General features: G+C 39.4%; 1 protein-coding gene across 3 annotated transcripts in view; it reads left to right on the top strand.

The window, feature by feature from the left end:
• ids (iduronate 2-sulfatase) overlaps positions 1 to 27,485 on the top strand; it is a 54,443-nt gene that overhangs the window by 16,826 nt on the left and 10,132 nt on the right. Inside the window, exons 6-15 of one of the 3 annotated variants that reach the window (XR_007036320.1) lie at positions 2,332 to 2,502; positions 2,604 to 2,730; positions 4,272 to 4,442; positions 4,803 to 4,909; positions 7,964 to 8,080; positions 8,423 to 8,533; positions 8,691 to 8,816; positions 8,885 to 8,959; positions 25,465 to 25,605; positions 25,874 to 26,180. Coding sequence is in view for 2 of the 3 variants with exons in the window: in XM_047353622.1 (XP_047209578.1) it covers positions 2,332 to 2,502; positions 2,604 to 2,730; positions 4,272 to 4,442; positions 4,803 to 4,909; positions 7,964 to 8,080; positions 8,423 to 8,533; positions 8,691 to 8,816; positions 8,885 to 8,959; positions 9,346 to 9,735 (1,395 nt within the window). In the remaining variant the exon portion in view is untranslated. Of the gene's footprint in view, positions 1 to 2,331; positions 2,503 to 2,603; positions 2,731 to 4,271; positions 4,443 to 4,802; positions 4,910 to 7,963; positions 8,081 to 8,422; positions 8,534 to 8,690; positions 8,817 to 8,884; positions 8,960 to 9,345; positions 14,162 to 25,464; positions 25,606 to 25,873; positions 26,181 to 27,485 lie in introns of those variants that run through there. The other 2 variants (XM_047353623.1, XM_047353622.1) reach the window with 2 other exon arrangements.

Raw genomic sequence — 27,485 nt, 5'->3', positions numbered from 1 at the left:
ATACATGCTGCTGCCATTGATTTTAATTATGTTGAGCAGCTGGAAGAGGCTGATGTGATAACATGCTAAACAGGAACATGTGTGAATTTAGTTTTACGTAGCGGATCATGTAAAAGAGCTGTCTGTGGCAAATGAAATGGTTTACCTCCCCCATGGTGAGATGTAACTGCATATCAAAGGCCCAGTAAACTGTCTCTTCTAAGCTCACTGCTTCTTTTAGTTGATCTGAAATTAATTTTGTAACAATTTGTCTCAATATTGATTGAATAAGTCTGTGCTGATTACTGCTACTACTTCTATTAAAGGGTTCCGGCTCAGTTTTATTCTGGAACACCAAAATAAGAAGTTTCCTTCTTTTTAAACACACCATTTTTACTTATGTGCCTGCTTTGGTCCATTCTACTTAGAGAGGACTTCTCTAAAATGTCTCTTCACTTTTGGTAGCAGGTTGGCTTGTCCTGTATGCTCTTCATGGTGTCAAAAAAGCTGTCTAGAACAGGAAAAAATAGACTGGTAGACTGACTGGTAATTGAAAGGAAGAGCTTACAGATACTTTGTTTGGTTTGTTATTTCAAACCAAATGCAGCCACATATGTTTGTATTGAACATTTTATGAAGTACAGTTATGTCATCTGAAAACAGAAATGCAAACGCACAACATGGCTGTCTATTAAAACTGGCAAGCCAGGCAAGAAGAGTTAATCAGAGAAGCAGATAAGAGGCCCATACAAACTCTGAAGGAGCTGCAGAGATCCACCACTTGCATGGGAGAACCTGTTGAAAGGGCAATCTATCATCTATCCTACACACTACAAATTTATCATTTAAGAGTAGGAAATGCCATTGTTACACTTATGACTCTTTGCAATGAAAAAGCCCTTGGTTAAAAAGTCTTAAGATTTCCTTTTTACAGTTTCCTACAAGCATATAGGGGACGTAGCAAACATGTGGAATGAAGTTGCTTTGGTCAGATATAACCAAACTCGGTCTACATTCAAAAACGCAATGAGTTGCAGAGAGCAAACTGCACGACAGCCAAACACACCCCCTTACACTGAAACATGGTGGGGGTGGCATCATGCTGTGGGAAAGCTTTTTTTTCAGCAGGGTCAAGGACACTGGTCAGAGATGAGAAAATGGATGGAACTAGATATGTGGCAATACTGGAAGAATGCCTGTTAGAGACTGCAAAAGACTTAAAACTGCGGTGAAGATTAACCTTCTAGCAGTAAAGTGATCCTAGTCATATGGTCAGGGCATCAATGGAATGTTTAAATCAAAGCATATTCATGTGTGTGAATGGCCTAATCAAAGTCCAGACCTAAATGCAACTCAGATTCTGTGGCAAGACTTGAACATTTCTGTTCACACATCCTCTCCATCCTATCTGAGGTTTAATTTTCTTTTTGCAAAGAATGAGCAAAAATGTCAGTGTCTACACGTGCAAGGCTGCAAGAGGGATACCCCAAGAGACTTGCAAGTGTAAATGTAGTGGAAGGTGGTTCTAATCAGTTTTGACTTGGCTTACATGAATCCTTCATGTAATCATTATGCCAGTTATCAATAAAATTTCAGTTTTAAAGAACTACGATCGTTTTGTGTCTACATCAATTTAATAAGGTTGACAATTGGGCTACAAAAGTCCTATTGGCTGCAATCATGGTTCTGGTTGATTCTGTACAATGCACACCACAAAGACAGTGATTCAGTCACTCTGAATCAGTTTCATTATAAACAATTCAGTTGGTCCCCAGTCCTTAAATGAGCAGTCTGTTGTTGGCACAAATACAGCTGAGTGGGAGAGGGGAGGTTGTTGTCCTGTGAGAGGAAGCAGTTTTGCTTAAGTATGTTATTTTGTAGAAATGTTCCCAAATCTTAGACAATAGTAGACACAACGCCTTTGTAAATGGTGTTGGGGAAATGAGAAGAAATAATGGCTTTTGAGAACTGACAAGAAACAAGGAAAAATAGCTATTTGGGCCGAGCCCAAATGAGGCAAGAAAAGTCTAGATTTCTGTAGAAAACAAGTGGTTCCAGACAGAAGGTAACAACATTGATCCTTAGTATACATTTATTTTGGAAATCTCCAGACAATGCCTTTCATAGAGGTGGTATGCTGGTGCTAATTGGTGGTATTAAGAACTAGGAGATTCCAAGCCTAGCATTTTAGAGGAGATGGAGTTAAGGATTTAAGGGACCAGCACTGGTAATGAAACACAGTAGAGACAGAATATTCCTGTCTCTACACAGATTTTAGTATTTTTAGGGGAGATTAGGTCCATTTTCCCTCTCTGGTTGTTTTATGCACTTTATTGCTCTTCTATGTTACAGGAGTACCTGAGCCTATACCCCTTAGATAAAATGACTTTGGCTCCAGACCCAGATGTTCCCAAGTTCCTTCCCCCTGTAGCCTACAACCCCTGGACAGATGTGAGAAAAAGGGAGGATGTTCAGAAACTTAATGTTAGCTTTCCCTATGGACCAATTCCTAAAGACTTCCAGGTAAAAAACCTCTTTTATCTTTAAAATCTTTAACAGTAGCATGCTCCTTCTTGTTTTTAAATAAGTACTACAACAGTGTTGCTCTGTGCCATGTCTTCCAGCTGCGAATCCGTCAGCACTACTACGCTGCTGTGTCTTTCATGGACACTCAGGTTGGGAGGCTTCTCAGTGCTCTTGATGCTCTCGGGTTGACTGACAGCACAATGGTGGTTTTTACCTCTGATCATGGTTAGAAGACTTGCTCAGCTTTATCGATTTATTTATTTAGTTTTACCTGGAGCTTATAAGGTTTCTCTCACACAGATGTGAACTAGTTTATTAGCACCGCCAGTAAAGATGTGTAAAACGGCTGAAAATAAATCAATCTTTTGTTGCAGTGACAACTGTTTAGTCTTTTCTTATGACTTTAAACATGTCTTGGCACATTCCCTTTGATCACCCAGAGTCCTGGCTCCTAAGGTCTAAAGGTTAGGATTGTGTCTGTGCCATTTCTGTGTTGATATGGCCACATGTTTTCAGTTATCCTTCTAAAAGACCCTATGGCAAACCAGCTGCAGTTTACTAGTAAAATCCATCAGATTTTTCTATTTTTAATCAAGTATTTAAATGTGTTCATGATGCCCTGTACTCTTAACAAGGTCCCAGATCCTCCAGAAGAAAATCAGGCCCGCAGCATCACGGAGCCTCCACCATACTTAACAGTGGCCAAAAGGGGCTTTTCCATATATTCATCTATTGTTTCATGCTTAACCCACATGAAGTGTCTATTGCTGCAAAGCACAACCTTAGTCCCATCTGTTCAAAGTTCAAGTTAAAGTCCCCAGTACAGTTCAGCAACTTCACAGGTTTACATTTACAACCACATAAACGGTTGATATGTGCGTAGTAGATACATCTAATGATTTTAATGGAGACTTGGTGAAACCAATCTGCCACTCTTTAGTGCGGTTCTCCAACGGTGAGCTTTTAGATATGTTTCTTTGTTGTTTGTGTATTTTAACCTACTGTTAAAATCGTGTTTTTTAACCTACCATATCTTGTCATCCACTGTGTTGTGGCAAGATAAATATTGGCTGAAAGAAAAGGTCCTGTGTCTGCCCAGTTAAAAAATGTCATTGATTACTAATTAAAGGTCCCAGAAATTCTGATCAACTTAAAATGTAAAGAATACATTTTAAAAAATATTAAAAAATCTTTTAAAGATATTATGAGCACCAATATCTGAGCCACAGGGATTTTGTTTAAAATGTTGCTTTTTTTCATTTTTATTTTTTCCTAAAAAAGACCTCCAATTAAAGGCTGGATTTGTCTACATTTTTTAGTGTGAGATTATGCTACTATGCTAATAAAATAAATTTATTTTAATATCTTCTACACATCTTTAAAGGGGGGGCAATAAGCTGGTCCACTCCGGTACATTTTTAAGACGTTCAGCATAAGAATAACTTGCTTTAGCCCCTTTTAGCCACCAGATGACAGTGTTGTGACAGTAAATTTGCCATGATGTAAAACGGCAGCTCTTTGTTTGCATTACTTCCCTTTTTTAACAGCTGTTTTTAATTTCTCCTTCATTTTGTTTCTTTTCTTGCAAAGCCAAACTCATGTCCTCATTATGTGAAGGATGACATGGAAAAAAACAAACTTGTAAAAATATATTCCCTACCTGTTTGTGTACTATCTATTAACTATTATCCATTATTTATCTTCACCTCTCGTACCTTCATCAGTGTTCTTCAACCAAGACCTCTTTTTTTCACATCTTAAAACAGGTTGGTCATTAGGCGAACACGGCGAGTGGGCTAAATACTCAAATTTTGATGTGGCGACGCGTGTTCCCCTCATCATGTTTGTCCCTGGTGTCACTGCTGCCTCCAGCTGGCCAGGAGAGCCTACTTTCCGCTTTATAGATGTTTTAAGCAAACCAGAGCACATCTTCACAAGTAAGGACCCTCTGCTGACAAACCCTATTAAACAGCATAAAATGCACAGTTTTTCACAGTAACTAAAAAAACTTGTGGGTTTTTAGGTGCTCTCATGAAGCTTGTTAAAACATTTTCTAATGTAGCGATTAAACTTTTAATGAAGTCTTCGATGTACACAAGGAGCCTGAAAGAAACTTATTTAGATACTGATACCCTTTGATATTTTGCCTTAGGATAGTTTTTTACTTCAAGTAAAAGTGGTGCAATGATGATGAAATTTAAGTATATGAAATACAACACATTTTCGGGATATCGCCCCTGTCTTTGCCAAACGTAGTTGCATAAAACTTTAACTGTATGACTCTTTCTCTTTCTCAGATGCCAAAGTTATCCGAAACGTGGTGGAACTGGTGGATGTGTTTCCTACAATCTCCAACATGACTGGCATCCCAACACCTCAATATTGCCCTGATGTTTCTCTCCAGGTATCAAAAACCCAAATAAGTATATTTATCCAACATGAGATAAGTTCAAAAGTCTTGCCTCTAGAGCTAATATCGAGTTAGTTTTGTGTTTATATGCAATAGATTTAGCAGCTGAGATTGGAGCATGAGCTTTGTAATGCTGGTAAATTTATCTGAATTAGTTCTGGGATCAGAATATGGTGCCCCTTTATGTGTGTCAGCTGGAAGGTGGGGGACTTGAAGGTAAACCTTAGATATATTTCCAAGTCATCTGTAGTGGGAACACTTACAGGTTCCAAAGGATAAACCAAAAGACATTGGAACATCTAATAAACATCTAATAAAATTTGAATATTTTGAAAGATTTTATATTTTTTTATCACTCATTTCAGGGACTGAAACTTATGTATTATATACATTCATTACACATTGAGTGAAATACCTCAGGGCTTTATTTCTTTTAATTTTGATGTTTATGGCTTACAGATGATAAAACCTAAATTCTCCAATTAGAATATTGTGAAAAACTAAAATATTGGAAACTCATGGTCTCCCACCCTAATCAACTAATTAACTCAAAGCCCCTTAAAAGGTTTCCTGAACCTTTAAATGGTCTCTGTCTGGGTCAGTAGATTGCACAATCATGGGAAAGACACCTTACTGGACTGTCCAGAAGACAGTCATTTACATTGCTGGTTGTTCAGAGTCCCGTATCCACAGATATTCATAGAAAGTTGAGCGGAAGGAGAAAGTGTGGTAGAAAAAGGTGCAACAGTAACAGGGAAAAGTGCAATCCAGCAACATTCATTGAAGAATTTTGGGGAGCTTCACAATGAGTAGCCCGAGGCTAGAGTTGGCACATCAAGAGCCTCTTGGTACCGATAAATCCTACATATAGTCTACACGCTTCTTACCTGGGCTAAGAGGAAAAAGAACTGGACAGTGGTCCAAAGTTGTCTTTTCAGATGAAAGTAAATTGTGCATTTCATTTGGAAAGCAAGGTCTCAATGTCTGGAGGGAGAATGGAGAGGAATGTTGCTTGAAGTCCAGCTTGACGTTTTCATGGTCGGTGAGGGTGTGGGGTTCCATGTCATCTGCTGGTGTTGGTCCACTGTGCTTTCTGAAGTCTACAGCCAACTACCAAGAAAATTTTAGAGCACGCAATGCTTCCCTCTGCTGACAAGTTTGATGAAGATGCTTATTTCATTTTCCAGCAGGACTTGGTATGGTCCCACACTGCCAAAGGTAACTAAAGTTGCTTCAATGACCAAGGTGTTATTGGCCAGCAAACTGGCCTGACCTGAACCCTACAGAGAATCTATGGCTCATTGTCAAGAGGAAGATGAGAGACACCAGACCCAACAATGCAGATGACCTGAAGGCTGCTTTCAAAGCAACCTGGGCATCTATTACACCTCAACAGAACCACAGCCTGGTTGCCTCCATGCCACACTGCATTGATGCAGTCATTCATGCACAACGAGCCCAGACCAAGTATTGAGATTATTTTTAGCACTTTATAACCATCACTGACAGAATACATAAAGCTGCAACCTCATTCCGCTGCTTGTCTCTCATGTATCTGCAAACCCACAGCTGGTCTCATGCTGTGCCTGCAACAGGCTCCTGCCAGGGTGCAGAAACAACATGGTAAAATATGTTTGTGATTTGGAAAAACAGCTGGTAGAAAAATGAGGAGAGCAGGTTTAGAAGAATATGCCAGTTAAAATTCTTACTCTTAATGAAATATATCATAAAAAGGCAGAGTACGCTCTGCTTAGCCTTAAAACAAATTATTATGTAAATGGAGAAAAAACAGGACGGTTATTGGCTGGATAACTTAAGCAATTGGAGACCCAAAGGGTGATTATAGCAACCAGAAAGGAGAAGCTGATGACATCTTCTTCTAATTATTAATTCGGTTTTTAAAATGTTTTATGAGAATCTCTATAAGTCTAAAAATGCAGCTAGTACTGAAGTATTCACGGGCGACTGTGGCGACAGTGGTAAAGCATCGTGGGTTGCTGGTTCGGACCCCCGCTCTGTCTGTCTCTGTCGTTGTGTTCTTGGGCAAGACTCTTCACCCGCCTTGCCTGCTGATGGTGGTCAGAGAGCTCGGTGGCGCTGATTGTATGGCAGCCTCACCTCTCTCAGTGGCTACAATGTAGCTCACCACTGTCAGTGTGTGAATGAGTGTATGAATGGGTGGATGACCGATCGTAGTGTGAAGCGCTTTGGGGTCTCTGGGGACTTGATACAGCGCTATACAAGGTGGTCATAAGCTGACACTATGAGGAGACTGTTGCAACGTTTGTGGGCAAATAGAAACAACCCAAACCCTGTGATGGTTCTTGGAGGTTTTTTTTTTTTTAATGTTCAAAAATATGTTTTGTAAAATTCAGTAAAAACTTGAATTAAAAACAAAAGCAGTGTTATCTTTAATATTTTCAAAACACCCAAGCCAATTTTATTTACACAGCATTTTAAAACAGGCAAGCATTCAACCAAAGTGTTGGAAAAAATAACTTATGAACAGTTGATGCCACCTTGTTGGTGGTAAAATATGTTCTGTCATTGTTGGTGTTTTTCATAGGTTTAACAAATGTATGAAGGCAAATTGTCTTTGTGACAGACTGCTGATTCATAGTGAGATGTATGGGTTCTTAAAACATTAGCCTGAAAATATCAGGCATTGAGGGGAAAAAAGCGAATTCGAGTGAAGAAATTCAGAGTAACGTAAATTGAGACCCAATAGCAGTTTCAAGCCAGACTGTTATACAACCCAGTCATTCTTTTCTCTTCCTCTGAGTTGTAGCTTTGTAGAAATCACATCTAGCAGACAGTTGTATGTTATACATGAATGTGGCATTAAATATTCCGGTTACTGAGTGGGAAAAAAAGCAACAGATGGCTTTTTTGTGCCAAAATGTATGATATACACAGCATATATACTGACATCGACAATCTGCATAAAAACGGCTTTTATTTCCAGTTGAAGGGTCATTTAAAAAAAAGTTCTGGAAGCACTTCTGGAAATGTTTACTGCCCTTTCTGTTTTGTGCTGTACCCTTTCAGGTGGAGTTGTGTACAGAAGGAAGGAACCTGGCGTACACCTTTCACCAAAAAGAAAGCGGGAAGAATGCTGAACTGATCGCTTTCAGCCAATACCCTCGTCCTGCTGATGCCCCACAGGTAGGAGCTTTATCAAATGAGTGGTGAAGTTTCATCATTTGTTTGCATTTCTCCATTGCTGAGCTGATAGTGAAATTACAGTTAAAATAATGAAACTCAGTCGTCTGTTTGACCTTTTCCCCTTCTGTTTGTACCTGAGCTGCCATTTCCATGCATTTCTTGAATTCCTTTGTTCCTGAGCTGTGTCCCTGCTGTAGTTTAATGTGAGGGTGCAACAGTTTGGCAGCCTCATCAGCTGCCTGCTACAATGATTTGGCAGCTGCAGAACTGCCAGCAGTGCAGAGAGATGTCATCAGTATAAAAAAAGAAATCTTAAATCTTCATTGCTCTTTGTTCTTTTAGAACAACTCTGACCTTCCTGATCTCCAAGACATCAAGGTGATGGGTTACTCACTGCGTGACTGGGACTACAGATACACACTGTGGCTTGGCTTCAATCCCAGGTCCTTTCAGGTAGATGCATCACATCCAGGACTTTAACACTTTGACATTTCTTTCTCTTATCTGCCTCTGTCTATTAGTCTGCTCTCTGTAAATGGGTTAGGTTCTGCCATACCGCGTCAAAAATGGCCTTTATTTGTCTGTATCACTCATTCATATTTCAATCTAGGTGAATGTATCAGATGTCCACGGTGGAGAGTTATACATGTTAGCAGATGACCCCGGTCAGGACAAGAACATCTACAGTGGCTTGGACCACAGTATGATGATGAAGAAGATGGCCAGCCTTCCTCATGTAGGTTTTAGTTGGTTTCAGCAACAAATACTTTCCTGTAAATACTTACTTGGTTATTTATCTTCCAGGATGTGAGTCTGTGGACAAGAATGAGGCTCCAGCTCTATTACCACACAGCAGGCCTGAAGACAAATACTGGGAAGGTGTGACAAGCATGAAACACAACAGATGGACTTACTGGGACAAGATCAAAGGGAATATGGCTGACTAAAAAGGAATAAGATGCTGTATATTTATATAGATGCAGAATTTTTCATTTGGACCCAAATCTTTAGTCGCTTGTAACTAATTGAAAAGATGTTAAAACTAAATAATTCACTTTTTTTATAAAAACATTTCATATAGTGGAATTATTTAACAATACTATGCAGATTAACCATGCCTTTATCCACCAGTGTGTCCAGTATGATACAAGATATCCAGAGTATCTTTACTGTAGCTTACCTTAAGTATCCTTAACAATAGTAATGCAGAGAAGCTGGTTATTTATTTTTGCCATTGTTAGTTTTTTTGTTTTTAATTTTTTAAGGAGACAAGGATGGTCTTCGGTGTACAGGAGGGATTGGGGACCGCCATTTGTGGACGAGAGTCTGCATGGCCAGCTGGCTGTATTAGCTGGGTGAGAATACACGGAATGTGGTGTGCTTGGAGACTAGAGCTGAGCAACAGGTCCATTAGCTCCTCGTGGCTTGGACCTGATCTCCACAAAATCACTACAGCACTATTTTTTCCCCCTCTGTTGTCAGTCATCAATATGAATATAAGGATAGATTGTGATCCAAAAGTTTCTGCCACAACTTCAACTAATTCCAAGGTGCCTGGAGAACTACAAATATCTGGTAATGTGAGACTCCAGCGACACTTACTTAAAAACCAACATGTTTTGTCTTGTCACCATGGTAAAGGCCAATATTGGTAAAGGTTAATAAAGTTTGTTTCTCAGTCCTTAAATAACTTAATAAATGTACAGCTGCAACTATACAAGCCACATGTACAATCATTAGCTACTTTATTAGGAATAGCATGCTAGTAGTGGGTTGGACCCCCTGTAGCTTTCTGAAACACCTTAATTCTTAATGGAATGGATTCAGTGAGGTGTCGTTCTCAGATTTTGGTCCATTTTGACATTGCATCACACAGTTGCTGCACATTTGTTAGATGCACAAACATGATGTGAATCTCAGGTTCCACCACATCCCGAAGGTGGCTTGTTGAATTGAGGACTGGTGATTGTGGAGGGCATTGGACTACAGTGAGCTAACTGACATATTCGAGAAACCAGTTTGAAATCATCTGAGCATTGTGACATGGTGCATTATCCTGCTAGAATTAGTCTTCTAAAATTGGTAAACTGTAGTAATACTAGAAATGGATGAACATGGTCAGCAACAATACCTTGGTAGTCTGTGGTGTTTAAACCATCCTTAGTTGGTACTAAGGGCCCCTAAAATGGGCCAACAAAATCTCTCCCACACTATTACAACACCACCACTGGCTTGAAGCATTGACACAAGGAACTATGGGTCCATACTTTCCATGTTCTAAACATACTGTTTAAATGTCGCAGTTGAAATCGAGAGTCATTGGGCCAGACAAGGTTGTTCCAATCTGTTGTCAAATTTCTGTGAACCTGTGCAAATTGTGGTGTGGTATTCATTCTGCTGCTGTAGCCCAGCTGCTTCAGGGTTCAACTTGTTCTGCATTCAGAGATTGTATTCTGACTGTCAACAGGGCATTTTCATATTTCATTTAGCTGCTGCTTACTGGATATGTTCCTTTTTTCAGAGCATTCTCTGAAACCCAAGTAAGCATTGTGTCCCTGTAGATCAATACACTGAAATGTCCAGCCCGTCTGGCACCAGTAACCATCCCTTGTTCAAAGTCTCATAAATCACCTTTTTTCCTAACCTGATACTCAGCTTGAACTTTAGCAAGTTGTCTTCATCACTTCTAGATGCCCAAATCCACTGTGTTGCTGCCATGTGATTGGCTGATATTTTTTTTTGTTGCTTTTGTTAATAGGTGATTGAACCCCATAAAGCTTGTTGAAAGTGTACATTTGCAAGTAGACTGCTGCTCTTTTGTTAATTAATGTATTCATGGCAGCGTGTCTGAATCCTGCTGGATATGATGGCAGGGCATTCTTCTTCCATAGGGCTAAGTGGTGGGTCTGCCATAAGATGCCCTGATGCTGTGGTGAATGTCTGATTTAAAACTTGGTGCAATAATGACAGTAGTGGAGGCTTCCACCACCCATAAGCCTGTACAACAGTTGGTCACCATGGAGACGGAACAAGGAGTGGTGGGCCATTGAGTTGCACTGACTAAAATATCTACTTGTTTATCAGCTCACCAGGTCAACCCAGTCTTTTTGACTCTGGTTATATTCATATATGTTCTACATGTGATGAGCTATATCTAAAGTGAATTTAATATTGCAACAAGGTCTGCCTTGCTGGACATTTTAGCTGCTTTTTGTTATGACACAAAATCAGCAAGGAGATTGGATAACCCAACTTGGTTGATATGAAAACAAAGAAACATGGAAAGTTTGGATGCAATTATAAATCTGTTGCCCCCCACCCCCCTCTGTGCACCACTAATAAAGAAGAGGCCAAGGTGTTTTAGTTCAACAAAAAAGATGTACCTCAGATAGTAAAATTAAAATGCTTTCAAAACATTCTGTACCACCAGGCGGAAATGCTTGCGAACATCTGCAGACTGTGAACTACTAAACAGCTGACCTTTCACAGTTACATAAGGACTCCCAGATATCTCACCTTATCAGCAACTAAAACCCAAACATGTTGAGCAATCTGACATCCCCTCTGCTGTGTTCTTCTGCAGCTTATTTACATCTGCACCTGTGTGACTCATTCGCTGCATTCGTGTGGAGCACACAACACGACAGCTGCCACGCTTTAGAAAATGTGCAGTTATGGTGATTTTATGGCACTGACCATGTTATATTCGTCTGGTGATTACTGTGTTCTGAGTGCATCATAGTGTGGAGGCCCTGGTTCTCCACAACTGTTGGCTGAAAATCACAGTTAAAGCTTCACTGAACTCTGTAATTAGCAATGCATTTAATGGGTTAGGGGAGATTGTTTGCTTCATGGAGTTGGTCTGTTTCCTGAATCACCCAGATAAATGATTTGAATCTTCATACCAAAATCAGGAATCATGAGATCTACACCTCCATCAATCCGGATTTTTTTGAGTGCCAATGCTTGTTGCTGATAAATACACATGGCAAATGTATACACAGTATGTAGTAGCTAATAACACATTAGCAGTTTGGAGATATGTCTGAATCATTTTATGGAACTCTTGCAAATTGACTTCTTTACCCACAATAAGAATGAAAAAATTAAAAGTAAATGGGATTATTAATTAAAACACAAGGGGATCCGATATTTTATTATATTAATGTCCTGAAGGTGCTGCTTGTTGGTAAAACGCAAGTCTTTCAGAACATCACACAATCCCAACTGCTTTTAACGCTCTAAACTGTATTTAATTGTCCTGTATGTCACCTACAAATTGCCAATGTGAGAATGCTCCAGGAAGACTCTGGGACTTTGTTAAAACGGAGGATTTGATTTCAACCAGGACCGTATCAAAAAGCACAGATCTGGAGAAATCTTCAGCTGAATGTAGAATGTCTGTTGATCTTTAAACACAGCCTTTCTTGTAGGCCTCCAGACAGCACATAAGCAGTACTATATTTGGCATCCGTCAGCCTGTGGCACCAACTATCTTGAAGCACAGTCAGGCATTTATAGCCGGCCATTTTTGGTATGTCTCAGCATATGGACCTGACTTAGAAATGTGCCCAACCTATGGCCTCAAGATCTAATGTGTTATCAGACAATACAGAATATATAAAAAAAAGATTCCATCTCGTCACTCATCAAGAGTTTTAGATGTCCTCTTAATCGGTCTTTCAGCGGTGTCAGATTATTTCAGATTTTTTTAAAGAAGGAAATGAACATTATGTACGGAGTTCCTGGTCTTAATCTGCTAATACACACAAGCTTTAATCACTCTCGTTTAAGGCCAATTGTCCATGGAGATGCTTGGTAGTGAAAGTGACAAGACCCCCCAGTCCCACTGAACTGATTGTTTTAGTTGAAAGATGACTGTATTGATACCTTTTAAAATATGGTACAACTTACCCAAAAGGTAGTAAGTTGTTGGTTTAATGACTTGAGCTGAGTTGCCAACGTGTCGGCAAACTCGCCTGCCTTTTCCTTAATGAATACTTTTTGCACTTTTTTCATGTAGCTGTACTTTGACAAGTCTGCAATACAAACTTTTGAATTAATGTAATGGTGATTGAAATTTGTCTTTGCTACCCAGTGTTAAGAAGTTTACATAAATATTATTTTTAGTGTATACATTTTGAATGATTTTTGTAATGTTTTTCATGACAGCTTTTTTGGACCTCTTATATAGTATTAGTACAACATCCTAGCATTTTTCCATCAGTCATGGGTTTCGATCTTGGTGTGCCACACTGAGATTTATAATGTGTCCCATGTGCCACCCCATTGTAGTGTATTAGAACACCTCTACTACAGTATACTTACAACATTAGGGCTATCAGTTATAAATAATTTTCACCCAGAGAATCTTCTGAACAGTTTTCTTTATTAGCACTAAAGGGTTCATCATTCAGTCTTCTTTGGGTAACCTTTATGAGTGAAGTCTTTTACTTTCTACTTCAATAGCTGATGGGGACTTGCACATTCTGTAGCCACACACTGACATTTTCATTTGCACTTGTGGTTATTTGCCCTCTCTTCTTGGAAAATAGTTGGTTCAGATTTAATTCACAGACCTGGAATGAACCGAGTAAAAAGCCACCCCATAAAACTGTAATGCAAATGAAACGGAGTGTAGCTGCATTTTTACAGCTGCTCCAGTGCCTGATCATTTTGTGCTGTGGACATTTTGAAGAAAGCAATTTCAGCGGGTCTGATGATGAATGAACTGGGTTTAGTCTGTCAGCTTTTAATGTGTAGGCTTCTAATGTGTCACAGTTGAGGAAGAAAATTCAGCACTTTTGTGTGGTTTTATATTTGTATTTTCTTTAATTTTTTTATTTAACAGCTCGAAAGCATAATGTTTGTTAAAGAGCCTCTAGGAAAGAAAGTACCAGTGCCCGCTCTCTGGCACTGGCTGTTTTGTTTTTCAAACTATTAATGACCTTGAATTTTATCTTAAAGGATGGTTTGAGTCTTGTCTAACGCCTTTTTAAAATTTCCTGTCAATCAGGCAGAGCCATTTGTCTGCTTGAAATGAAGTCTTTGCTAAATAAAAAAAATCTCAAAACGTTGGCAGCACTTAACATTTATTCCCTGCTAATTTTACCTCTTCCAAATATTTTTCTGTTTTTCTCTGATTTTCACTTAGATTTTAACATTCCTTTGCCTCTGAGTATCTCAGCCTTTTGATCATCTTGTACAGTTGCTTCAATGAATGGAGGACCGTGGACATGAAGTTTAAAATTTTTAAGTAGCGGGCATCTTATCCTACTGTCCAATTCTTTTTATTACATCATTTTGGATGTAATTGGAAGGAAAATTAGCATGTTTTAAATATGTTCTACATATAAAAATCAGAAACCTGTAGCATGCATTTGCATATTGCCTCATTTACTCTACCCTGGAGTTAAATCCTGTACAACCTATTATGAAGTCCTTGAGGTTTGCTAGAGAACATTAGTAAACAAACATCATCATGAAGGAACACAGCAGACAGGCCAGGGAGAAAGGTGTGCTGAAGTTTTGAGCAGCATTGGCTTATGACTTTGAACATCTCAATCCATCATCTGAGATGGAAGGACTGTGGCACAACTGCCATTGTACCAAGACACGGCTGTCCACCTGCGAACGGGTCGGGCAAGGAGAGGATTAATGGTGTTGGATTTTCCACCAAAAGGCCTCCCCTCTGAAGCTGAAAGTCGGGCCTCATGTTTTGTGTCCAACATGGCTACTGCACATGTAGAGTGTTGTGAAAGTTGCAGAAATAAACTATTAGCTTTTAGCTGTTTGTATCTTTTAATCAGTACCTCACACACTGCTGTAAAATATGATTTGTGACCATGTTCTTTTTGAGCTTGAATGCTTAAAATAGAGCGAAATATATTGTTATGAGCTGGTATTGCTATTAGTAATTGGCACCCCAAAAAAAAGCAATTCCTACTGTTTTTCATTCTAAGTTCTGAGACAAATCGAATGCAGCATATTCAGAAGCAGCCAAGAGGCTCATGGTACCTCTGCAGTAGCACCAAAGATCTTTAGCTTTTAGGAGATTCTGCTGACATTAAAACAGTTTTTCACTCCCACAAATCTGGCCTTTGTGGAAAAGGTCAGATATCACCAAAATTCTACTTTTTGGTCAGAATCCATGTAGACTCCATCCCTACTATAGTACATGGTGGTGGCAGAATCATGCAGGGGGATGCTTTTCTCTAACGGACAGAAAAACTGGTTTGGGTTAATGGTCCTTTTAATTAGGGTTGCACGAGTTCAGCAAAATATTTGCTACTGCCAACAATTGCGATGTTATCAATTATGATTAATCTACATTTCCATTGCACTTTTCTTTCTTTACCATTGGATATTGTCCCCTCCACTCTCCACGGGTTTTAGCATCTCAGCTGCTGCCACAGGATATTCATGTTGGGACATAAAGGTCAGTTGGAGTCCACCTAACTGGCCAAATTATTATTGTTTTGGAGAACATGAACGCCTGACACTTGAAATATCGTGTTCTACTAAATGTTGCATCTAAGCAGTTCTCTGCATTTGCACAGTGATATTGTGATGATGATTATGATTCTACATTTTGTGCAGCTCTACATTACATCAAATTATATTTGTGTCTTCAGGGGTAGCTTCACAGCAAAACTTGCAGAATATATTCATAAAAACATTAAAGCTTTATATTTAAGCACTACTTTAAGCTGAATAACCACACAAGATTCCAATAGGAAACATTGACATTTGTGATTACAGTGAAACAAAACGTGAAAACGTTATGGCCTAGAAATACTTTAGTCCTCAGCGGACTTGTCTGTGAAACGCTTGAAGTTTGCAGATGACAACACTGTTACTGGACTGATCCAAGACCGTGATGAGTCTGCATACTGACAGGAGGTGGATCGGCTGGTACACTTGTGTGGTCAGAACCACCTGGAACTGAACCCATTCTGTGGTAGCAATATTGTGGAGTTGATGGTGGACTTTCGGAGAATGTGGTCCTCATACATAGACAATGTTCGGAAGAAGGCCCAGCAGAGACTGTACTTCCTATGGCAACTCAAGAAGTACAACCTTCCACAAGAGCTGCTGGTCTTATTCTAACGCTGCCATAATTCAGCTGACCTTCCCTCTATCCAGGACTTACACAGCTAAAATCTCTACAGATCCCACACACCCTGCATGCAAACAGTTTAGGCTTTTACCTTCAGGTGGCATTACAGAGCGCTGTCTGCTAAAACTAGCTGCCACAGAGACAGTTTCTTCCCCCAGGCTGTTTCTCTGATGAACACTTGACAGTCCAGAACAACACCATGCATACTTGGACTGATTTCACGTTGTATTCTATTGTAAAGTCAATTGTGTATACATGTTCATTTAAAAAGATATTCTTTATTATTGAGAACAAAGTGTACCGGAGTCAAATTCCTTGTCTGTAGAAACTTGGCGATAAAGCAAATTCTGATTCTACTACATTCTGTACAGGTCCTTCTCAAAATATTAGCATATTGTGATAAAGTTAATTATTTTCCATAATGTCATGAGGAAAATTTAACATTCATATATTTTAGATTCATTGCACACTAACTGAAATATTTCAGGTCTTTTATTGTCTTATTACGGATAATTTTGGCATACAGCTCATGAAAACCCAAAATTCCTATCTCACAAAATTAGCATATCATTAAAAGGGTCTCTAAACGAGCTATGAACCTAATCATCTGAATCAACGAGTTAACTCTAAACACCTGCAAAAGATTCCTGAGGTCTTTAAAACTCCCAGCCTGGTTCATCACTCAAAACCCCAATCATGGGTAAGACTGCCGACCTGACTGCTGTCCAGAAGGCCACTATTGACACCCTCAAGCAAGAGGGTAAGACACAGAAAGACATTTCTGAACGAATAGGCTGTTCCCAGAGTGCTGTATCAAGGCACCTCAGTGGGAAGTCTGTGGGAAGGAAAAAGTGTGGCAGAAAACGCTGCACAACGAGAAGAGGTGACCGGACCCTGAGGAAGATTGTGGAGAAGGGCCGATTCCAGACCTTGGGGGACCTGCCGAAGCAGTGGACTGAGTCTGGAGTAGAAACATCCAGAGCCACCGTGCACAGGCGTGTGCAGGAAATGGGCTAGAGGTGCCGCATTCCCCAGGTCAAGCCACTTTTGAACCAGAAACAGCGGCAGAAGCGCCTGACCTGGGCTACAGAGAAGCAGCACTGTTGCTCAGTGGTCCAAAGTACTTTTTTCGGATGAAAGCAAATTCTGCATGTCATTCGGAAATCAAGGTGCCAGAGTCTGGAGGAAGACTGGGGAGAAGGAAATGCCAAAATGCCAGAAGTCCAGTGTCCAGTACCCACAGTCAGTGATGGTCTGGGGTGCCGTGTCAGCTGCTGGTGTTGGTCCACTGTGTTTTATCAAGGGCAGGGTCAATGCAGCTAGCTATCAGGAGATTTTGAAGCACTTCATGCTTCCATCTGCTGAAAAGCTTTATGGAGATGAAGATTTCATTTTTCAGCACGACCTGGCACCTGCTCACAGTGCCAAAACCACTGGTAAATGGTTTACTGACCATGGTATCACTGTGCTCAATTGGCCTGCCAACTCTCCTGACCTGAACCCCATAGAGAATCTGTGGGATATTGTGAAGAGAACGTTGAGAGACTCAAGACCCAACACTCTGGATGAGCTAAAGGCCGCTATCGAAGCATCCTGGGCCTCCATAAGACCTCAGCAGTGCCACAGGCTGATTGCCTCCATGCCACGCCGCATTGAAGCAGTCATTTCTGCAAAAGGATTCCCGACCAAGTATTGAGTGCATAACTGTACATGATTATTTGAAGGTTGACGTTTTTTGTATTAAAAACACTTTTCTTTTATTGGTCGGATGAAATATGCTAATTTTGTGAGATAGGAATTTTGGGTTTTCATGAGCTGTATGCCAAAATCATCCGTATTAAGACAATAAAAGACCTGAAATATTTCAGTTAGTGTGCAATGAATCTAAAATATATGAATGTTAAATTTTCATCATGACATTATGGAAAATAATGAACTTTATCACAATATGCTAATATTTTGAGAAGGACCTGTATATAGAGATGAGACAGTGTAACAACCACAGTGATTGCTGTGGCCCTAAGAAGAGGAGCTGTGGATGCTTATTAGCAAATCCAAGACACTCTATTGTTCATGTTTTTAATCCTTCATTTCTGTTATGATTTTTTGCTTACATTTTATGAAGAAACATTTAAAATTAGAATATTACATCACACCAATTAAAAAACTACAGAATCGTGGGCTTCATTAAAATTATGTTTCCTACCTGCTTAAAGGTTATTTTTAAAAGGTACAATTAATCTGACAAATGAGTCTCATTGGAACGCATATTCTAATTTACTGAATATGATGGTATATAACTTATCTGTTACAGGGGTAACAGGGGAGTGTAAATGTTTGAGAAACACTGTACATGTCAGACACTTGCGTAAAGCAGCAGCTCACTGGCAATCCTCCCAAGTTTCATTCCTGTAGTTTGTGAGGTAGTGAAGAAGCCGAAGTTAGTGCAGTTGTAACCATTCTCCTTTCTGCCGCCTGCATTCCTGTCAGCTTAAATTTCTGCTCCAATGGTTTTATTAGATCAATATTTATCATCACAAGCAGTGATCTCTGACCACAATCAGATTGATGTAATTGCAATTACATTACTGCTTACCTGCTGTTTTTCTCCTGCCACACATTCTCTTCTCACTCCATCTTTCCCTGCTCCTGTTCCCCAATCTGCTTATTATGGTGACAAAATGTGTCTTTTGAAAGGTGAGGTAATCATTGTAATTTTGTTTCATGTCATCCATCATATAAAACATGTATGCACTGAATGATCTGGGCTGTTCCTCAGGGATATTATGTGTGTCAGTGTGTACAGGAAGTTGAACAGAGGGAGGGGACCTTGTGCACGCAAATCTGAATGTTCATTAAATTCTCAACGGAGAGAAGTAGTCATCTGTTCTAATATAAACAAAGGTGCAGAGTGTTTTAAACTCAACATGCTCCGTCTGTCATGCTCATCATCTGTCATTATGTTTTAAACACTGGTAATTGCATTACCACTGTGGGCTCATACTCTGGCAGGTCACACTGACTTTCTGTTAACAGTGGCGACATACAATCACATTAGAGTGGGAGACTGTGTGTGTGTTTGTGTGGAAAGTGCTTAGCTCAGCTGCGCTGAGACTGGGCCTCATCTCAGAGGTGTGTGTGTTTACAGTCTGCGGAAAAATCCAGGAATAGTAAATAGCCTCCCAAGGACTTAAAGAAGTGGATTGGAAGAGTACTTTGTCACTGAGGAGTTTTTTTTTCCGCTGGAACAATAGACTAGTCAGCTAATTAGATGCTCTACTGCTACACATTAAACAGCATGTGAATGTTGCACATTGTCAATGTACTGTTCAATCGCAAGGCACTTTATTAAACACACTCAATCTTATTTCTTGCCGTTTAACACTGTGGTAGAATGCTCTTTCTATCAGTAAAAATGTAAAAGAGGATTTCATGCTTTGCCATATCAAACCAGGACACACTCAGAGCATGGGCTCTTGCTGCAGGGCAGTCAGGTCCTGTTTGGGGGACTCTACAAATGTTTGTTCCTGAATGTCTGAATAATTTCTTCCTGAAATTCTATCCAGTCTTCATTTTTGGTCTCAGCCAATTTGGATTGGATTTTTGTGGTTGGGACTGGTTTCCAAGCTTCAAGAGATTTTGGATCACTCCACTTAACCCTAATATGAGGTTGAATGATTCAAAATGAGGTAAACTAGCAATTTATTAAAAAACTATAAGATCTTGAACTCCCTTGCAAAACTAGACATTTATACATGGGGTGGTCAGAAAGTGGGTAAGGCTTTATCAGGGGGTTCATATACTAGTAGAGGAAAATATTCTGCTTCTGTTACCTGGTACCCAACGAACATGCCTCCTTACGTTGTGATGTCATTTTCTGTCCCTATACAAAAGATATGACAGCCTGGTGACATGTCAAGATTGTTTTAGGGCTGAATCCTAAACTATATTTCCCCATTCTTGAGCTTTAAACTGAAAAAGGCAACTACTATAAAAATAAAAGCCTAGTCACCTCCATATTCCTTGACTATAATTTAGACCTTCACAACTGCATCCAAGTTACATGGACACTGAGATAATCTCAGAGCATTTATTCCAGTTTATTTTGGAGCTCTACTATAACCTTCCTTCAAACTAAGCTTATATTGTCTTTCAGAAATGGTCTTTATATCCTTTCTGGAAGTGTGTGCCTTGAATTCAGTGGTTTAATTATTTACATTTATTTTTATTGCTTATCTTTTGTGTGTTTCTGTGTGCTTCTGTTTGCCTGTAGCTCTGGTGCTGATGCACATAATTCCCAACAGAGGAAAAAATAAAGGATTATTCTATTGTATTTTCAGTGTAAACTTAAATGCCATCTGATTCCTTTCCAACTAAACAGAGGGATAATGGAGGAGGGCATCTTCGTCTTTTTTGTCTCTTCACTTTATTAGCCGATGGAGTTGTCTGCTGAGGGATACTTTTCTGCATTAATTTTGTACCCCCAGTAGAGCAGAGTGATGTGCCTTGTGGATTCCGACACCACAATGCATCTTGACGGGGGAGTATAGATCAACTCAACAACAGCAAAGTGGCTGTCTGTCAGTAGCTCATATTTAAACAAATGTTACCTTGAGCCATCCAGAAGGTTTACTACTTCCCTGCTGCAGATAGAAGAGCTTTACTGACCTTTTTAAGTTGCTCTGAAACATCAGCGTTTTGGTTGTTAGCGATAATACCTCCAAGCAACAGTTTGGCTTTTTCCTCATTGACTAAAAAGGCTCCCAAAAGCAATTCTCCAAACATATATTTCATGTAATCGGAGTTCTAACCTCCCAGCAGCAGCTTATTTTCAGCCCTGAATGGGCTGCAGAGAAGGGAGGGCCAGAGTGTCTGTGGTATTGCTACTGTCTGAGATGGCCAGTGCTATCCTGGCCACCCCTCTAGCTTCGCCACTTGCTTGAACTTTAAACTCATTCACTCAAGTTTAGTTATTTCTGCTTCATAATAGGAAGACTTCTTTAAAACCACGAGTTACATTAACAAACAGTACCAGTGAGATTTATTTGCTGTGTAAAAAGCCATTAAAGAAATTCATCTGCTGTTATAGTAGCACAATGTCACACTGGAATATAAAAAAAAATCAAACTTTTACTTTCAATAAATTTCTTAACATGCCTGTTTCTTAATCATGTTAAATACAATTTTGTTTAGAAAGCAGCATTTTTTTTCATTTATACTTTACTTTTTTGGGTTAATGTTTCAGCCACTGGTCACTAGGCTGCATGAGGTACCATACTTATATCATCAGCACGATGCTAAGGAAGGTAAAAAAAAAAAAAAAGCTCCCCAAAGCTCTCTTTAAGACAACTACAGCAAAAAGTTGCATCTTGGTTTACCAAGTCTCCATATCAACTATTTTCAGGAGTGTTTAAAGAAATAACCAACATTTTTTGTTCTATCACAAGCATAAACATTTTTTGAACTCCACTGGGATTTTAACTGTAACAATGTACTTTGGTCAAATAACACCAAGGCCCTGTTTACACAATGTTTTCTGGTGAAAACAGAAAAGTATAGTTGTGTTTCTACTGTTCGTTTACACGGCAACGGCATTTTCTCTGAAAATTTTCTCTGAAAATGTCACAATTTGAACATGTGTTCCAGAGTCATGGTTTGAAAACGCCCCGGTCTCCATTGTTGTGACCAGGAAAAATGTAATCTTTCTTCTAGGGAAGCCTCTGGCTCATCAGCAGTATAACTAAAATGAGTAGAAATGAATGCGCACACACACAACGGCGACCTCAGAAGACGAAGCTATCAATAGAAGATAATAACAATGGCGGATAGGAGAGTTCTTACCTGTGCTGTTAATTCTTTTGAGTCGAATGAGGGTTCTACAACAAAGTACACATTTTTTGTATCTTATTTTGTAAGCAGAAAGTGTTTGCACATGTTGAGTTTCAAAGAACGTACTGCCTACAAGTGTTGTGTGGACGTGTTAACAGAAACGGACAAAAAAAATCCTGTTTTCAGTGGGTCGTTGTTGTGTAAACAGGGCCTTATATTGAGAACTAAGCAAAAAACACTATGTGGGTGGGGTTGGCATGAAACGATGGATGAATATCTGGAAAAGCTTCCATTACCCACTGTCAAGTATGGTGGAGGATTTGTGGCGCTGAGGGCCTGTTTCCCTTACAAAGGTCCAAGAAATAAGTGCACGGTATCATGAACTGTTGAGTAAAATGTTGGTGTCCCCAGCCAGTTAACTAGAAATCGGCCTTCACTAGAAATTGTTCACTGGACAAATTAGACCTAAATGGGTGTAAAGGTCTGTAGACCTAAATCCTACAGAAATCCTTTGAGGTGAGCTGAAGAAAAAAGAGCATAAAATAGGACCAAATAAAAATTGTACAAAGAAGCATGGTCAAGGATCCCTCCCTCTATAAGCTTCCACCTTGTGAAATGTTATAGAACATGACAAGAGTGTGTGACTCTAGCAAAGGTGGTTGTGCAAAGTACTAACAGCAGGGGTACCACTCTAGAATAAAGGGACAGCTAGGAGAAAGGAGACAACATGCATGTTTTTTTAGGATGTCCACGAGTAGTAGTTGCAGTAGTGGTTAGAAGAGGAGTTGTAGTAGTAGACCTTGAAGAGCATTGAGAGTAGTAAATAAAACCATTAAGTATCTCAGTTTATTTTCCCTCTACAAAACCTGGGCTATAATTAATCTCTGGTTTGATGCACCATGGTCCTTTGTGACTCAGACCTTAGACACCTCAGCACATGCAGATCCCAAAAGCAGCTGTTTAGAAGTTGCAGTAGATGGGATGTGTTTCCTGTCAGTGTGAAACTGGTTAAATAAGGAGTCATTCATTTAGAAAAGTTCTTGTCTTGTTAGAACCTCTGTAGCTCTGAATCCAACAGCTAAACAGAAAGCAGGGTTTTTACTGAATCACAGCTTCGAGTGAGGGGAGTGGCAATTTATTAAATCTGCCATTTTTACAAAGGAAGCTTATAGCTGGTTACCAGAATCACACACATACCTGTAAAATAGCACTAATAAAAGGGTTGAAATGCAAAAGCGTGGACGGTGCATTATGGCCAATCTTCTGTTTAAAAACCACCCTTTAGATAAAGTTTGTCTTTTAACTTTAAAAACACAGCACAGAACACATCTTTAGCTGAGTGCTAGTCTGCTGGCACTTACTATAGCCGAGTTTCTCAACACAAACAAAAACAAACACCATTAAATGAACATTATTTAGCTTAAACTAATCTTCTCTGCCCAAACACAACCTCTTACGTGAACCGTGCTGGGGGGAAGTTGTCCTGGGCGTTGAGAAACAAAAACACGTGTGGGTTAGCAAAGGGTTGGCTTGCAGCTAACCTCCGTAGCTGTGGGGAAGGGCTTTTAGCTGGCCTGGCTGAACTGTACGACAAAGGCACATTCGGCTCCTTGAGTTGCCGCAATGCGGTGGGGTAGCTCTTGCTACCTGGACGTGCACGCAGGAAGGCATGTGATGCTGTGATCCTGACCTTCTTTTCCAGGCCGTGGGGAAATCCGCTTCCATTAGGGCTGCTTCTGGAGGCCTCAGAAGAAAAGCCAAGTCATGCTTGTCTTATTACACCCTTTATATGAATGAATGCCGGAAACTCGAACAGTAAATCATTACTGAACTTTGTTGCATGTGATTGTAGTCACTCTGGATCCAAGTTGAAGAGTTATGTCTGCTAGCCAGCAAGGAGACATTAGCTGTCTCTCCTTCCAGCTCTGCTGGGGACCTATGTGGAAGAGGTCTGTTTGTTGGAATGTGGGGTTTTTATTCAAACAGTGATGTCACGGGAAGTCAGCTGTCCTTCTGTTCCTGAGCTCAGGAGTCAGGAGTGAGTCAGGAGTCGGTTACTGTGATTTATTTTGAAAGTTCCAGAAAAGGTCAAACGGGCCTTTATATGTTTTAATTCATGGCTGGACCCAACAGATACCATCTTATCTCAAATATGGCTGCATTTAGGACAATACAGCTGTTTTTGTTTTTGACAGTCTTTCCAGCAAGTCTGAATCCTGCTGGACATAGAAAATTATTTTCTTTTTCCATGACAACACAAAACTAAATGTACCAAAGAAATTATTTTTTACAAAGTGTTTCTTTTCCACGTGTGCTAAAATATAATCGATCCATATTGAACAGCTCATATTTTTTGCTGCTACCTTATAAATGTAAAGTGCATTTTTTTTGTCTTACCCATGACCATGTACAGTTGAAACACTCATTCTTGATACTTTAAAACCTTCATAATCATCGAGATCAAAATTAATTAAGGTTTGAAATATTTCACTCTGTATGATGAATCTATATGAGTTTCAGTTTCTGAAAAGAGTGGAAAAACAACCCATTTTATGATATTTCTTTTTTTGAGCTGTACTTGTTCAGCCCTGTGTATTCCTACATGTAATCAAGTTTAAAAGATTTTCAAAGTTTTTGCCGGAAGAACCTAAATGTTTCTTTAACATAAAAGTATAAGAGGCCCCACTAGACTCTTACATGCTTGCATATACTCTTCTCTCACAAACAAATATTCTCTCAAATAAAGACAACCAAACCCTCTCAGAAAACACTATTCTAATCTCAGTTTCTTACACAAACACCATCAAACTCTCTTACAAACTTGTCAAGCTATTTTATTTTTTAATACACATTTTTAAACTTTTGGTTTTACTTTTGAGTTTGTTTTTTTAAATCAACATTTCAGTTTAAATGTCTTTAGAAATAAACCACAATTTTATGGAAATCCATAAATTTGACAAAGTGATTGTAAATGTCAGAATAAAAGTCAGAGTACAGGAATGAAAATATTTGTAAATAGGGTTTGATGCTGAATGTGAGAATAAATGGTGGTCAGTGTGAACCAGAATAGGTGAATAGCACCTTTTCCATTGCTCGTGGAAAGCCCAGGAAGCGTTTCAATACAAATTTACCTGGGTCATTTCACTGTCCCGGGGCCTCAAGGATAAAAGGTCCCACTCTGAGGTAGGACTTTTCAGATTCCCCCAGGACTGGTAAAAGGGCGGAATTGTGTGCAGCAAGGAGTTGCACCAACAGCAGTAATGGTGGAAGTTAGTGTACGAATGTATAATATTTATACCATTCGTCACAAAAAGTAGCTTTAAGATATTTTTTAAGCAAGAAAGTAGACCTCAAAACCTCACCTGTGCAATCAGTTCATCAAGATTGAGCCCCTACTTTCAAATGTTTTTTTAAAGCAGCGGTGTTCCACTTACAGGCTGGTCTGGCTCCTAAGCTAAGCTAACTGCAGCTGGACTGGGACTTTCCTGCTAACCGCTGCCTGACCTCTGCCCGGAAACTCTGGGAGTTCCCGCTACCTGTTATCTGCTGAAAGTGAATATAAAGTGTTTAGTATGTGGTGAGTAACTGTAAATACCAGAATATAAAATGTAATATTTTTTGCTGGAATTAGTGACCTTTTAGGTTAATATAGGCATTAATTATAAAGTGTTTTGCCACAGTTCTGTGAGAAAAATATTTTAATGGAGTACCCCTCAAACAAGCTCGATCACTTTTCTTTGTACATAACAAAATACACATTTCCCTAAGACGTTTAATGTAAACCTAACTTAGTGGAGTGGAGAGTGAACACTTAATTATTTTTCCTTTTTCATGGTTTTATGCAGACAGCTCTGCAGGAGGAGAGACCACAGTTCCAACTTAGGATGCAACAGTGATCCTCTTCATGTCCTGCCATCGTCTAGTCCACTCTGTGGCGCTGGCAGGGATTTTGGGCCCCATGAAAATAAATCTAACTGGGCCTCCACATAGCCGGCGGATAATTTTTATACTGTTTTACATAAAACTGTGCATTTTAATGATATTTTTAGTTATCATTCTGGACCTGGTTCTGTAGTGCACATGATATACAAAATTATATAGTATTTCCTATATATGTAATACATTTTAGGTGGGCTCTCATCATTTTGTTTTATTTAAAGGTGTTTTCGGTGATTTCACCAAAAATAATAAAGGGAATTGGGATTTTACTACCAATACTCCACTACTCACTGTCTCCCTCTTATAGCCCCACATGCAGGTCTAATTTATATCCAAAACTGTAGACTCACAGGTGAAGGCATTAGATTTGTGATGAAAAAATACATATATGAGGCTATGTGGTTGAAACTATTTAATCATCTGATTTCCAGAAAATATAAACATTTCTCTGAATGGATTGAGAGCAGTCGCTCAATCTGCACACACTAGAAATGTTCTCTGTTCCAACTGCAAAGAAGGGGGATCAGAGTCCCAAACTAATGACCAAACATTATATTTCAGTGATAGCTGGTGTTTTTTAAACCATAACAATTTGTCTGAAATAAATACAGACTATAGACTTTTTTTTGTAAATTTCAGAACGATTTTTTATTCTTACTGTTTTTTTTCTCCATCACAATCAATTAATTCAACACACAGCTGCTCACCTCCTTCCTCATATGGTACACTTGGGCGTAAGCAGGGGGGGAGCTGACAGACGGGTGCTGCTGCTCTTAACGTGTCTGTTCGGAACATGCATCAATTTTTAAGCAGAGCAGCTTGCTAATTATTTGCCTGCATTGATTTATTAACTAAAAGAACAATGAAATGCATAAATCCAAAGTTTTCTTCAGAAATATGAGCTAATATGGGGAGAAAAGTGAGCTAGCTTGTAAACTATGGACAAAGTTACGAATAGACAACAGGTTAATGTTCCAGAACTTTCTATTACATGAACCACTGACAGACCCACCTTGCCTGTGAAAGAATTGGATGACATACTGTCTACCCTTTGCATCATTCTCTTGTCTGAGTTTTTTCTCTTTCCTTTTTTGGCTCCCTGACTTATTCGGCATCTTGCCGTCTCTGCCTTCCCCTGCTGTCTGTAAAAAGATGTCTGCGGCTTCCTGACGGAGCAGGTGGTGGACTAAACCATTTTATCCCCCCTGTCAGTCAGGGGCCCTTTAAATCGTCTTAACCTTTTCCCCCCATACGACGCCCCTGACTCCACTGTCTTCTACTTTATATAAATATTTGCATATGATGTATTCTGTACCCTGTACGTCTGGACTGATTCTGTTTTTTATTCTAATTTTTTTTTTTTTACTAAAAACATTTTTCTGTTTTTGCTAAGGGGCTAAGGTGTGAGAGTGCAATTGAAACGAAAGTGATCTTAAATTCTTAGTTTGTGATTAGACCCCTGTAATAAAAAAGGAAAAGGGGGGTGTTCACAACTGTGGTGAATTTAGTTTTAGGTTG

Source organism: Girardinichthys multiradiatus, chromosome 23, assembly GCF_021462225.1.
Source record: "Girardinichthys multiradiatus isolate DD_20200921_A chromosome 23, DD_fGirMul_XY1, whole genome shotgun sequence".
Taxonomy (NCBI): domain Eukaryota; kingdom Metazoa; phylum Chordata; class Actinopteri; order Cyprinodontiformes; family Goodeidae; genus Girardinichthys; species Girardinichthys multiradiatus.
The sequence above is the reverse complement of the archived record's forward strand: the minus strand, read 5'-3'. Positions and strand labels throughout refer to the sequence as shown.